The sequence below is a fragment of the Trachypithecus francoisi genome, unplaced genomic scaffold (assembly GCF_009764315.1).
Source record: "Trachypithecus francoisi isolate TF-2019V2 unplaced genomic scaffold, Tfra_2.0 Lachesis_group7, whole genome shotgun sequence".
Classification (NCBI taxonomy): domain Eukaryota; kingdom Metazoa; phylum Chordata; class Mammalia; order Primates; family Cercopithecidae; genus Trachypithecus; species Trachypithecus francoisi.
In genome coordinates, this window is record NW_022681472.1 from 40,557,052 (window position 1) to 40,570,680 (window position 13,629).

The following is a 13,629-nucleotide window of genomic DNA, read 5'->3' on the forward strand; positions in this document are numbered from 1 at the left end:
ATTAGATGGCTGTAGGTGTATGACTTTATTTCTGGGTTCTCTGTCTTGTTCCGTTGGTCTATTGTCTATTTTTGTGCCAGGACCATGCTTTTTGGTTACTGTAGCCTTGTAGTATAGTTTGAAGTTGGGTAATGTGATGCCTCTTGCTTTGTTCTTTTTGCTTAGGATTGCTTTGGCTATTCAGGCTCTTTTGTTGTTGCTGTTGTTGTTCCTTATGAATTTTCAATAGTTTCTTCTAGTTCTTTAAAAAACAGTGTTGGTAGTTTGATAGGAATAGCATTGCATCTATAAATCGCATGGGGGAAGCATGGCCATTTTAATGATGCTCATTCTTCCAATCCATGAACAAGAAGTGTTTTTCTGTATTTTATGTTGTGATTTCTTTGAGCAGTGTTTTGTAGTTCTCCTTGTAGAGATCTTTCACATCCTTGGTTAAATTGATTCCTAGGTATTTTATTTTTGTCTGTGACTAGCATGTATGTGATTGCAGTCTTGATTTGGCTCTCAGTTTAAATGTTATTGGTATATAGAAATGCTACAGATTTTTGTGTATTATTTTTCTTTGCCGGGTTTTGGTGTTAGGATGATGCTGGCTTCATGGAGTGAGTTAGAGAGAAATCTCTCCACCTTGATTTTTTTGGAATAGTTTCAGTAGGATTGGTAACAACTCTTCTTTATTTGTCTGGTAGAATTCAGCTGTGAATACAAATGATCATGAGCTTTTATTGGTTGATAGGTTTTTGTATTACAGATCCCATTTCAGAACTTTTTATTGGTCTGTTCAGGTTTTCAGTTTTTTCCTGGTTCAATTATGAGAGGTTGTGTGTTTCAAGGAATTTATCCATTTTCTCTAGATTTCCTATTTTGTGTACATAGGGGTCTTCATAATAGTTTCTGAGGATCTTTTGTATTTCTGTGGGATTGTAATTTTATCTTTGTCACCTCTAATTGTGCTTGTTTAGATCTCTTTTTATTTGTTAATCTAGTTAACAGTTTGTGGATCTTGTTTATTTATTTAGAGAGCCAACTTTTGGTTTTATTGATCTTTTGTGTAGATTTTCACATCTTGGCTTCATTCAGTTCTGCTCCACTTTTGGCTATTTTTTTTTCTTCTGCTAACTTTGGGGTTAATTCGCTCTCGTTTTCCTAATTCCTCCAGGTACTGTATTAGATTGTTAATTTGGGAGTTTTCTAATTTCTTTGTTTAGTAGTTTAGTGGAAAGTCTTGGGAGATGGGCGCCTGTATATATATATGTGTGTGTGTGTGTGTGGTGTGTGTGTGTGTATCTCACCCTAATGGAATATTGTTCATCCTTAAAAAGGAATGAAATTCTGATACATACTACATGGATGAACTTTGAAAATGTGCTAAGTAAAATAAGCCAAACACAAAAGAACAAATATTGTGTGACTGTGATTGTACAATTTGTATTTGTATTAATGACAGTCTGGAGAGGCAGGAATGGAAAGTTATTGTTTAATGAGTACAAAGTTTCTGTTTAGGTTGATGATAAGGTTGTTGAAATGGATACTGACAATGCACAATTTTGTGAATGTACTTAATGCCATTGAATCATAAACTTTAAAATGATTAGGATAGTAAATTTGGAGTTATGTATGTTTTGCCACAATAAAAAGAAAATGAATAAGTAAACTTTTTTTTTAATTACTCCCCTGTGGTACAGTTACTCCATTCATCATCACATTAAGACTTCTTCCAGGTTGGGGAGTGTTGCGTGGTGTTGTGAAAACGACCCCACTTGTGAAATCAGGAAACTTTCCCTTAAATCTCAGTAATGTCACCTAGTAGGAATGCAAATTTGAGCAAGTCCCTTAGGTCTGTTGCACCTTAGTTTCTTCAGGTTATGCTGAGTTGTTTTGATGACTGTATTTAAAATTCATATAAAGTGCTTCATAAATTCAAACAACAAGGCAAGTGGATGGAGGTGACTTTTTAAAATATATTCCTTTAGGGAGCTTAGTCATAATACTCTTATCACTGAAATGCATTTACTAATTCATATTTAAATATACTAAAATATTAAGGTATTGTTGGTAAGACAGCCACAGTTATTTTTCTAATTTTTCTCTATTTAAAGTATTGAATCCATAGTTTTTAGAATTAAAAAAATGCTGAATTTCCAAGGAACTACATTTCTGTTTATCATTTCTATAATGAATGGGTTACTAAACCTTTCCATTTATCTTATTTCAATACCTTTTGTTCATTATGTAGCCTCATTGTACATACCTTAGGAAGAAGGGATAATAATATTACCTCAGAAAGAAAGGACAACTATATGATATCTTGTCTGAGATGAAAAACTGTGGTCTTCATTCATACCTAATTAAGTTTTAAAGTATTTATTTTGCTACCTGTTCTCATCTTCATTCCAAACCACACAAACCATTATCAGTCTCTACATTGTCAAACATGACAATGACATATCAAATTGAACATTATTTTGGAAGGTCCTTTGGATACATAATTACATTGAAAAATAAATATTTTAAAAGTAACAAATTTTATGCTATAACATCATAAGTTAATAGTAAAACTAATGTCATTGAAACAAATGCCAACTAATTTTTTTGTTTCCCTCTTTAGCGGTTATGTCTTTGACTATGATTACTACAGAGATGATTTCTACAACCGGTATGTGAATTTTTCATCCTTGTTTTCCTAAGATTTAAGTTACCTTTTAACCATTTTGTACATTTTATTCATGGGTGATCTTGATTATGGTATTTAAAACAATATTTTATAGTTAAAAATAAAATACTAAATCCCAACAAATCCCAACAAAATATACAGATTTTTCTATTTTCATTATACTTACTTGAGTACAGTGGATCTTGGAATTTTAGGACTTTGGAGGTGCTCAAACCTAAGATTTGGTGTCTAATATTTAGATAAAATCCTAAAGATTTAATTAACAATATCATTTTCCAAGTCATTTGTTGATTTAGAATCCTTCAAGATCGAGTTTGAAAACTCAGAAAAATAACTGCGACCTTCTAAATACATAATAAAACACTGAAAATGTTATATTGGGTAGAGTCCATAAAATTTACAGATCGTTCCTGCTTCACAGGACAATAGGAGGCCATAAAGGTGATGATGCAAGATGAAACCATGCAATGAGGAAGAAACAGGATTGTCTCATGACCTTAAACATGTTTGTCAAAACATTAAAAACTTTTATTCTCTTCTTTATAAATTAATAGGAAACTATAGTAAAGCTAATTGTTATTTAGTGTACTATAATTTAAAACAATAAAAATATTAAGAATTAAGGTGTTTTAGTTCTTTGTAAAGAACACTTATCAAAAGGAGTTGAAACAGTGCAGGCCTTCTCATTTCCTAACTCGGGACAGGATATGGAGTAGGCATCTGTTTTATGCCTTGTTGGATACTCCTTTCTAAAGCTGAATTAGCTTTGACATTCTATCAGTGTTGTGACCTATCTCTGAGAGTTCTTTCAATGTGTGATTCTCTTGCCAGGGTCACTTCCTCTTCATAGCTTTATATGTTTCATCACATCACATCCACTTTCCTCACTTATGTCGATAAGTTTGCCTTTACTAAGTTCCTCTGACTCCATACCTAGAGTCTCTTGAGTGGAGAAGTATTAACATCCCTGTAGTGAACTATTTCTTCTGTAATTTCATTTACATTTAATTTGAGTTTCACTTCTAGTATTACCACTCTTAGATTCTTTGCTGCATTTTCATCTTTGTTGATCAGTTCTTTCTTTCGATTATTCAATTTTGTAAAATGCCACATATTTTATAACTGAGATAAGGAAGCATTACAATTAATTATCTGAAACAAGCGAGTAAAGTGAATAATCAATGAACAGCAAAAAAATCATTGACAGACTTTGAAAGAAGGAATGTGATTAGTGATCATTGTTATTATCATGCACATTTATTATTTATGTATTTATTTGTGGAAAAGCTATAAGCAAAGTTTGGACTTTATTAAATTACTTACCATTTATATGTTGTAGTAACTAAAATTTGTGTTGTCGGAGAACTGGTGTTATTTAACTAATATTGGTAACTCTGATATGCATACATTGGTAATAATGCATGCATATCAGAGATGAGGATCAACTATAGATAGATTATTGGATCAAAAAATGTGGTAAATATATTTTAAGCCTTTAAGTATTATGCAAACAACAAAAAAACCCTTAGGTACTGTATAAAAATGCAAACTTAGAAAAAAGTTTTCAATAGATGTTTCAAAGAGGAAGAAACTGTGATCCTTTAAAGAGTCTTATTCTCTCTGCTCCAGCCTCTAGAGCCCTTTGTAAGTTCCACAAGAAGTTCTTCCTGCCTCAGGTCCTTTCTCTGTGTTGTTCCATCTCCTCATACCTCCCTCCACCATCTGGTTCACTTGACTCCTCATCTTTCAGATCTCAGCACGAACATCCCTCACAGATTAAATTAGGTTCCTCTGTTCCCTTCTCTCAGCACCCAGCACTGTTACTTCACAGCACCTCTCCTAATTTATATTGCTATATTTCTTTTCTGCAGTGTTTGATTCATGTCTGTCTGCCTTCCCCCGCCTAATGAGGTAACATATTATCAGTTTTGCTTATCTTTGTATCCTTGGGGACTATCAGTAAACCATAAACATAGTGGATACTCTGTGTTATTAATTCATCTCCTTAGATTTAGAGAGACAGCCATTTTTCCAAGGTCACCCAGCTAATTAGTAACAGAACTATGATCATAATCTAGGTATCCAATTTAGATTCAATAACCAACAACGTGAATATGCACAACGGGGTGGGTAACATCAGCCTATGGAGCTATGCCGATTCCTTCCTGGGAATCAGGCCCACAGCTGTAACTGCATTGCTGCTATGCTCACACTACTGAATTAAGCACCTTATTTCACTAGTTATCCTTTTCTGACAAAAAATCATCTTTAAGAATGATTTTCTCAAAACATTTTATAATTTCTATAAAATATATTTATTTTAAATAGTAAGAAGCTTATAATAACTTATTCTAAACGTGATGTAAACATCTGGCAACATTAAAATAATCCCATTTACTATTAAGGAAGGATATCTAGACTGTTTTTATACTGTTTGAAAATGTTAGTTTTTGATAAGTTTAAAGATATTTCATACTATAGCTTTTTTTCACTTGCTACGAATAAAGTACGTTGTCTTATACTCTGTCTATATAAAACCATTTTAGCATCTTTTATTTTCTATCATGTGACTTCCTTACACATTTAAAGAATTTCCACCTAACATGGAGTTTTATCGACATGGTAGGAGACCCAAGTTCTGGCTGTTACTGGGAAGGGGTCCCAATTCAGACCATAAGAAAGAGTTCTTGCATCTTGCAAGAATTAATTCAGGGCGAGTCCACGGCGCAAAGCAAAAGCAAGTTTATTAAGAAGGAAAGGTGGTGAAACTATAGCTGCTCTATAGACAGAGTAGGCTATTCCCAAAAGTAAGAGGAAGTACTGCCCTAGGTACAATGCTTGTTTATCCATAGGATAACAACAACAACAATAAAAACCATGGGGAGGTGTGCTCTACCACAAGGTTTGTGATAAAGGATTAATTTTTCTAATTACTATATTTTGCAAGACTCGATATTACCTTTAAAGCAAAATTAGTAATGCTTTTGTTCTCAAGATATGGAAATATCAGGACATTCATGGGCCTGGGTCTGTTTAGTAAACATTATTAATCTGTTCCCTTAACCATAAACTTCTAGAAGCTAGGAATACCTAATCTCCTGGAAATGCAGCCCAGCAAGTCCCAGCCTCGTTCTTCCTAGCCCTCACTCAAGATGGAGTCGCTCTGGTTTGAATACCTCTGACATGGTAACTAGCCTTATAACTTTAGGCAAGTCAGGTTTACAGTTTTCTCATCTTTAAAAGGAAGCCTGGATTTGCATTTTATTTATTTAGAAATGATAGCTCAATAAAATCATTAGATAGGTGATAGATGGATGGAGATAGATAGATATAGATAGACAGATAGATAGATAGACAGATGGATGTAGATAGATGGATGGATGATATATCCATCTTACTTGCCAAAGAACAAGGGCCTTAAATAGTCAAATAATTAGAGAGGCTGTTGCTTTCAGGTGACTCTCTACAAGAACTTAGCTTCAGTATGAACAACTTTCAAAATCATTTATTTGTTTTGTGTGCAATTTGTTTGGCATGTAAGTGTGCAGTAGATCAGTATGGTTATATTGTTAACAGACTGTCTGAGCAGTCTGTGCTCGCATTAGTTTATTTTCCATTTTTGGCACTTGGCTAAGAAAGACATAAGCATCTGCCACTAGTGGATATACTCAAGAGTTCCCTATAAACATAGAATACCATGAAATGAAAACAGAATGGCGAGGCTGGACAAGATACATAGCTTACAGAGTCACTACTAATCCATAGTCATTTCTCATAAGTTACAGTCTTCTTGCATTTGTGTGTGTGTGTGTGTGTGGTGTGTGTGTGTGTGTGTGTGTTCTCTCTTTTTTAGTAGAGGTGCAAACTTGGGCAAGTTAGTTAATATCACAAAATCTGTTATGTCCTCTGGTAGGTAAGCATGAAATTAATTCCTAACTGATGAAATCATTTTACGAATTAAATGAGATAACATATTATAATGGTCAGCATTATGCCTGGTATGTTTTTAGTGCTTAATCAATATTAGCTAGTATTAACAGTAACCATTAACAATAATGGGGCCAGGCGCGGTGGCTCACGCTTAATCCCAGCACTTTGGGAGGCTGAGGCAGACGGATCACCTGCAGTCAGGAGTTTGAGACCAGCCTGGTCAACATGGTGAAACCCCGTCTCTACTAAAAATACAAAAATTAGCCAGGTGTGGTGGTGGGTGCCTGTAATCCAAGCTACTCGGGAGGCTGAGGTAGGAGAATTGCTTGAACCCAGGAGGCGGAGGTTTGCAGTGAGCCAAGATTGTGCCACCGCACTCCAACCTGGGCGACAGAGCGAAATTCTGTCTTTAAAAAAAAAAAAAGAAAGAAAAGAAAAGAAAGAAAGAAAAAGAAAAAAACAATAATGGTAGATGTATTTCTCATATTGACATTCATATAGCAGTGTCCGTATAACTGAGAAACAAACTGGTTGGTCAGTTTTTCTTCCATAGTAGCTTATTTGGGACTTCTCTGGATTATTCTGTTTTCCCAGTTTTCCCTCTCCTACTCCCCCAAAGCATTCCAACTGCAGCTGATCACACTTACTTGCAGAGAGCGCTCAGCTGTTTCTGTTAACTTCATGCTGCTTGTTTAGGTCACAAAAACAGAAATTCCACTACTTTTCAGAAATTGCTGTAGAAAAAGAGTCTACCAGAGCTGAAACTATGCATAGGAGATTCTGTTCAGATGGTGCTGCTGTGTCTGAGTCCACAAGGAGAACCTGTGGTGCTGACAACCAAATCTCTGAGACGGGGATATGGACTGACAGGTGCTGGAGTCTTTGAGGGAACGTGGAGTGGCTGTTCTCCAAGTGTTGCAAAATTACTCAGACTGGATTCTGCTGCTGCTACTGGAATGAATTGTTGTTGTCAGGGTGAAGAAACTAGATTGGGGGAATGCCGAAAAGAGCAGGAAGCCAAAACAAATAAAAACCAAAACAAGGAGCAAGTCCCTTTTTCTTGCTCCAGTCTTGCAGTCTTTCTTAGGTCCTTTATTGGCTGAACCCAGCAGAGAGCTAGCTTCCCAAAACCAACCCTAACCCTAACCCTCACCTCCAGAAGTGTGGTTTTCAGAGTTCCAACCTTATCTGTGGCAAAGGGTAGGTCTGAAACCAAAAAATAATAGCTTAATAACTGACATATGTCCACATTATATTGTCATTCTATTTCTGCCAGGTTTGGAGACTCTAATGTGACTGAGGGTTTCCAACCCTTAGATAGTTTTACCTTAGAAAACTTTACAAAATATACCACCTTACTGTGATTCATTGACCTGTCTATTCATGGTTTCAGAGATCATTAACAGTATCATTAAAGAGTAGAGTGGTTTTTCTAAATTCTTATCTTTCTCTTTTACACAAAGCATTGCCCAAAAATTTACAGCACTGAATGGCATTTTCTTTTAAAGGTCCATGTATGACTCTGAATGTAGGACATTGTATGTTAATACATTAAACATAAGTATTTATACTCTAACAAGTCAAGTAAAAGGAGATGTATATCTAAAATTATATTTAATCTCCCTAGGGAAGGGTTTTAACTTCTGCAATGCTGGCTATCTAAATCCAACCTCTCTTTTCAATAACATTAGGAAGAGCACTGATCAGTTTATAGTTTCCAGTGATAAGCAGACTTTTATTAACAGAGAAAAAACAAATGCCACAGGTGTTTTACCTTTATAAAAAACATGTATACATTTTAAATGTTCTAAAATAGGCATTGTTCAGTTCTGGAACCATTTTGACTTTGTGTTAATTGATCCAAGAAGCTACTAGATTTGCAGTTAATGAAAGAACACTAAGTCAAGTTACAGTTGTTTCAGATCATTGATTAGAAAGCACAATATATATTCATGAATATTGGAAAACATTAACAAGAAACAATGTCTGTTTTGTTATACTAATTTGAATTATCCTCTGGTAGTATGGTATTCCATTTGAAATGTTTGAAAATAACAGCATGGTACACTTGACCAATGGTATTATTTGGAGTTAGAAGATATGAATTTCAAGACTAGATGCACATGTGTTCACTGGTTAAGCTTGGAAAAGTCACCTTTTTGCCAGTTTCCTTCATGGGCAAAATGGCTTAACACTACTGACTTTACAGAATTATAAGACTTAAATTGAGAAAGTCATTTTAGTGGCTTATAACCCCACAACAACCTTTTGAATTTGTTAACTTTTTAATTACACAAAGCTGTATACAAAATGTTACGAAGATTATATTAGAATCAAAATATTGCAAAAGAGATCATTCAAGATTGCAAACAACTTGCTTTTAAAAGCATGTTCCAGAAGTATTTCCATGTGATCTAAGGAGAAAACTTCACAGAAAACCTTGGAAAATTTAATAACAAAAAAGAGCAATGAAATTTACTCATTAATTGGTCTCAGGTGAAGTGTGTCTTTTAAAATAATTTTCTGATTCAATTGTAACAAAGACTTATTTGAAGTCAGAGTAGAAATTATAGGCAGAGTTTATGAATTCTGAGTAGTTTAAACAGTACAGGGAACAGATATACTACCAGCCTATAAGAATTATTTGTATAGATTTCAAATGTATCCCTTCTTAGAAATGAAAAGGCACCTTACTTTGGTTTTATAGACATCTGTCAAAGTGAAGCATAATGAAAAGGAAGTCTGGAGGTTGAATCAAGACATGGAACTAGATCTTCTCTGGTCGTCTTGTTATTGGTCTTTGTAGATCTACTGAAAGGTCCTGGTGAGAATATGGCCCTAAATTTGTTCTCAGGTTTTGCCTCTGGGCAGCCCAGAAAATTTAGCCCCCTGGGGAAGACCAAATATTTTTGTTAGCATCAACTACTTAGTAACTATAAGTTTTGATTCATGAGTAGGGAAAAGGAAGAATTGTTTTCATGAGGGCAATTTAGAAACAGGTAAATACCAGGAAACGTTTAAAGTTACTACTAATCTAAAATGAAAATTTAATATTCAGTAGTAAAATACTACACATATATTACATTTCCAGTTTCTTTTCTTGTGTTTGAAACCACGTTTGTTGACACGAAAATGTAAGTATCAAGTCAGAAGTTTAGCCATCAAGTAATGATTTATTAGAATGTGGTGTGTCTATCTGAGAAAATGCACCACAGCCATTAAAATAAACATTAAGAAGACCATTTAACATGCCTGAGAAATGTTTTTAATATAAACCAAAGAGAACGAGCTAGAATACATGACTGTACATATATTATGTTTTCAATTATGTGAAAAATATGGAAGCTTATAGAAAAAAGATTAAAGGATTATAGTAGTTGTTCTGAGGTCTGAGACTGAGAGTTTTATAGTTTTTTTATGTACTTTTTTTCCAAAATGTTACTTTATTATTTTTAAAGCTTAATAATAACAAGCTCTTTATTTTAAAAGACAATTAAAATTATGTTTGTTTGCTGTGTTAATATGCCTTTGTCCAAAAGGCACTTAGTTTTAAAATTGCCTCTGTCCAAAAACAATTACTGTTTAAGAGCAGTGGATGAAATTAAATGTCCTTATTCTTCCTAGAGAAAAGTTATGTCTATTTTATCACATAAACTAATATTAAAATTAATATTACCAGTTTTTAGCTTGTGCTAGGTAATAAAGTTACATATGTCAGATATTATTTAAAGCATTAAAAGGCAAAATAAGAAAAGGGTACCCAGAAAATAGAAACATTTATTAAATGAAGAAATTAAATTCTCAAATTTTCTTCATGAATTGGTTTTATTAAAATTGGACTGAATTTTTAAAATTTATTACTTGACAGCAGGTGTTTTAGAGTTTTCACTGTAAAATAGACCTTGAGGAAAGAAGAATTATTATATGTTTGGCTTCATTATAAACCATTATCTATTTGATGAGTAAGTATTTGGGAGAAAATTATCCTTACCAAGAAATACTAGGGAAAATTAAGGACTATTAAAGAAAAGGAGAGGAAATATAACTCCAAAAGGGTAAGGAACAAGAAAAACAAGAGGAAGGAAAAAAATTAAAGCTTTTAATTAGCCTGGAGATTTAGATTCCATTTAATTCTGCTGGACTGCCATTTCTGCTGTCAGTCTATAATCTTAAATGAACTAGTTCCTTAGTCTCAATACTATTTGCCAATCTAATATTTGATAAAGGTAAAATTTCTTTGATTTACTGTGGACAGAATTCTGATGAGAACGCCTTTCTTGGCCTGCCTTTCACCTACTTCCCTCTGCATTTTGAAGAACCCCTGTATCCCATCTTGCAATCCCAGAAAGTCTTCCCCTCTTTCTATCCTTGTCTTGTTATGTTTTTGTACATTAGGACAACATCCAGTCTTCCTTCATTTCTAATTAACTCAAGAGTGCGCGATGAAAACTAAGAAAGATTTCAACTCCATTAAAAGTTGTAAAATTAAAAATTATGCCCTCATGTTAGCCCACGTTACTGGTGGAGGATGTCCAGGTTCTTGAACAAATAATTGGGCAAAACACATAAACAAAGGAAGGAAAGAATGAAGTAACAAAAGTAGAGATTTATGGAAAATGAAAGTACACTCCACAGGGTGGGAGCCAACCGAAAGTAAGGGCTCAAGAGTCTGGTGACAGAATTTTCTGGGGTTTACATACCCTCTACAGGTTTCCCCATGGGTTGCTTGGAGTATACCCTACGTAAATTAAGTAGTGGCCTATGGTCAGTCTGATTGGTTGTGTAAGGGGACCAATCAGAGGCTGAAGTTACAAATTTATACCCTATGCAAATGAAGACTTTGCCCAGGACCAGCCTGACTGGTTGTGGAAGGGGACCGATCAGAGGTACTTTCAAATTTTCATCAGCCATGCAGCAAAAGGTGGCGGGATGAGGAGGGGTGCAAAGGGAGTAGCCTCTGGTCCTTTTGTTACTTGGGCATGGAAAGTTGGGGTTTTACTTTTTGTTTAGTTCTAGGAAGTCAGCATGAAACAGCCTTAGGTTCCCTGCCTCCAGACCCTATTCTCCTGCCTCACCCATTCCCAATTTTGTTTTGTGAATGACCTATCACATTAAAATATTTAAGTCCTGATGCTGCCCAACTTTCCATCAAAGTTTTACCAAAGAATCGGTAAAACGTTATTTGATTCCTTGGTGAAAGTCATCCAGCCAGGCTTGGTGGCTCATGCCTATAATCCCAGTACTTTAGGAGCCCAAGTTGAGCAGATCACTTCAGTCCAAGAGTTCGAGAGCAGCCTGGGCAATATGGCTAAATGCTATCTCTACAAAAAATACAAAAATATTTAGCTGGGCGCAGTGGCATGCAGTAGTCCCAACTACTTGGGAGGCTGAGGTGGGAGAATTGCTTGAGCCCAGGAGGCAGAGGCTGTAGTGAGATCATACCACTGGACTCCAGCCTGGGTGACAGACACTCTGTCTCAAAAAAACAAAAGAGAGAGAAAAGAAAAATAGTCATTTTCCTTTGAAGTAGCTCACCAAAATATTCAGAGAACCGGCCACTCACCATAGGAATTTATACCAAAGGAAAGTTGTTTAGTAATATACTACATATATTACTAAAATGTATGCCCCATACTAAAAGCAAATCACAAATACAGTGAGCAAGTATGGCTGTTTCTCAGCATAAGATAAGGCCATGCCACCGTTAGAGGTTTGGTAATCCTTGGCTGGGAGAAGCAATAGAAATATCGATAAACATTTTTCTTCCCTATAAACATAGTATTAAATTACATTGCAATTAAAGTAGCAGTGAATGTAGTGAACTTTACTTGGCCTGTATTTTTACTATAGCACTCCTACATCATTATATATTTCTATTGTGTTTTAGAGATTTTCTTAACCCAATTTATAGATTGGCTTGTTTAATGAACCTGTAAAACTGCACATTGGTGTCCTACGGAAATGGTCCTGCTAAAAGAGCTTGCCTTTCATTTCAAGCAGCAACTTCTACTCTAGAAGAGATCAGTCAATTGCCATATTTTCTTTTCGCTCAATAGTTTTGGGTGTTATAGCTCATGCAAAGTGCCTTTGTATTTTGGTTCACTGACTTAAGGTGCTCTGTGAATTCAACTTATAAATAACTAATGTAGACCTTGTTTTATGATTGAAATGAGGGGCAGGTCTAGCTGACCCTTTTGATTCTCAAGCCCCTAGTGGTATAGATGATATTCATAACCCTTTTCAGCCTCATCCTGCCTGTGCTCTTTGAAGTAAACTATTATGTGTTGACATCCATGACCTGTTCTTTGCTAGCTGTTCTTCAGCTCTAATGGGCTTTGCTTATTCACAGAAGATGGCACCTCTCTTGAACTCTGTCTCATTTCATTTCTTTTCCTTTGCAGATATCTCTTAGTTTTTCCCCAGCATGTTCTAAATCATTTTTGAATACCCTAAGTCTCTAATGTAGGAGATATTCTTAGTACTAAGGAATTCTGCTTTAAATTTGGTTTAATAGTGCTTTTTGCGCTTCCCCCACCCCATAGTATAATAGTTTTAAATGTCTCTAAGTAAATATTTGGAAACCAGTCTATCTTAACTTTTATTATATTTCATATATTATTTCCTAAAAAGAGATTATCACATTTTCATCTGTACGTATAAACAAGATGTAATTTTGTCAATTAACCTATTATAGAAGTTTTTTTTATTTTCTTTCCATTCTAGTTTCTCATTTCTGACTTTCATATTAGATTGTTTTTATTGACTGTTTTAAAGTAATTATACAAATGTAATCCAATATTTTATTCTGTCACAATAAAATATGTAACAATTATAATTCTAAGTCAATAATGCTATTTTCTTTATAGTGAATAATGTACTTACATGTCTGGTTCACTGGAAAATAGTCATGAAAAAGTAAATGTATCCCAGTATTTTTTCATTGACCTTTTAGGTTACTCAAATGTACTGTCATATAAAAATTTGTTGTATATGTGGATGCAGTATAAATAATACAAAGCTTTTGA

General features: G+C 34.6%; 1 protein-coding gene across 3 annotated transcripts in view; it reads left to right on the forward strand.

The window, feature by feature from the left end:
- RALYL (RALY RNA binding protein like) overlaps window positions 1–13,629 on the forward strand; it is a 736,599-nt gene that overhangs the window by 663,490 nt on the left and 59,480 nt on the right. For all 3 annotated transcript variants that reach the window (XM_033202416.1, XM_033202415.1, XM_033202414.1), the window contains exon 5: window positions 2,609–2,656. In XM_033202416.1, coding sequence (XP_033058307.1) covers window positions 2,609–2,656 — 48 coding nt within the window. The remainder of the gene's footprint in view (window positions 1–2,608; window positions 2,657–13,629) is intronic.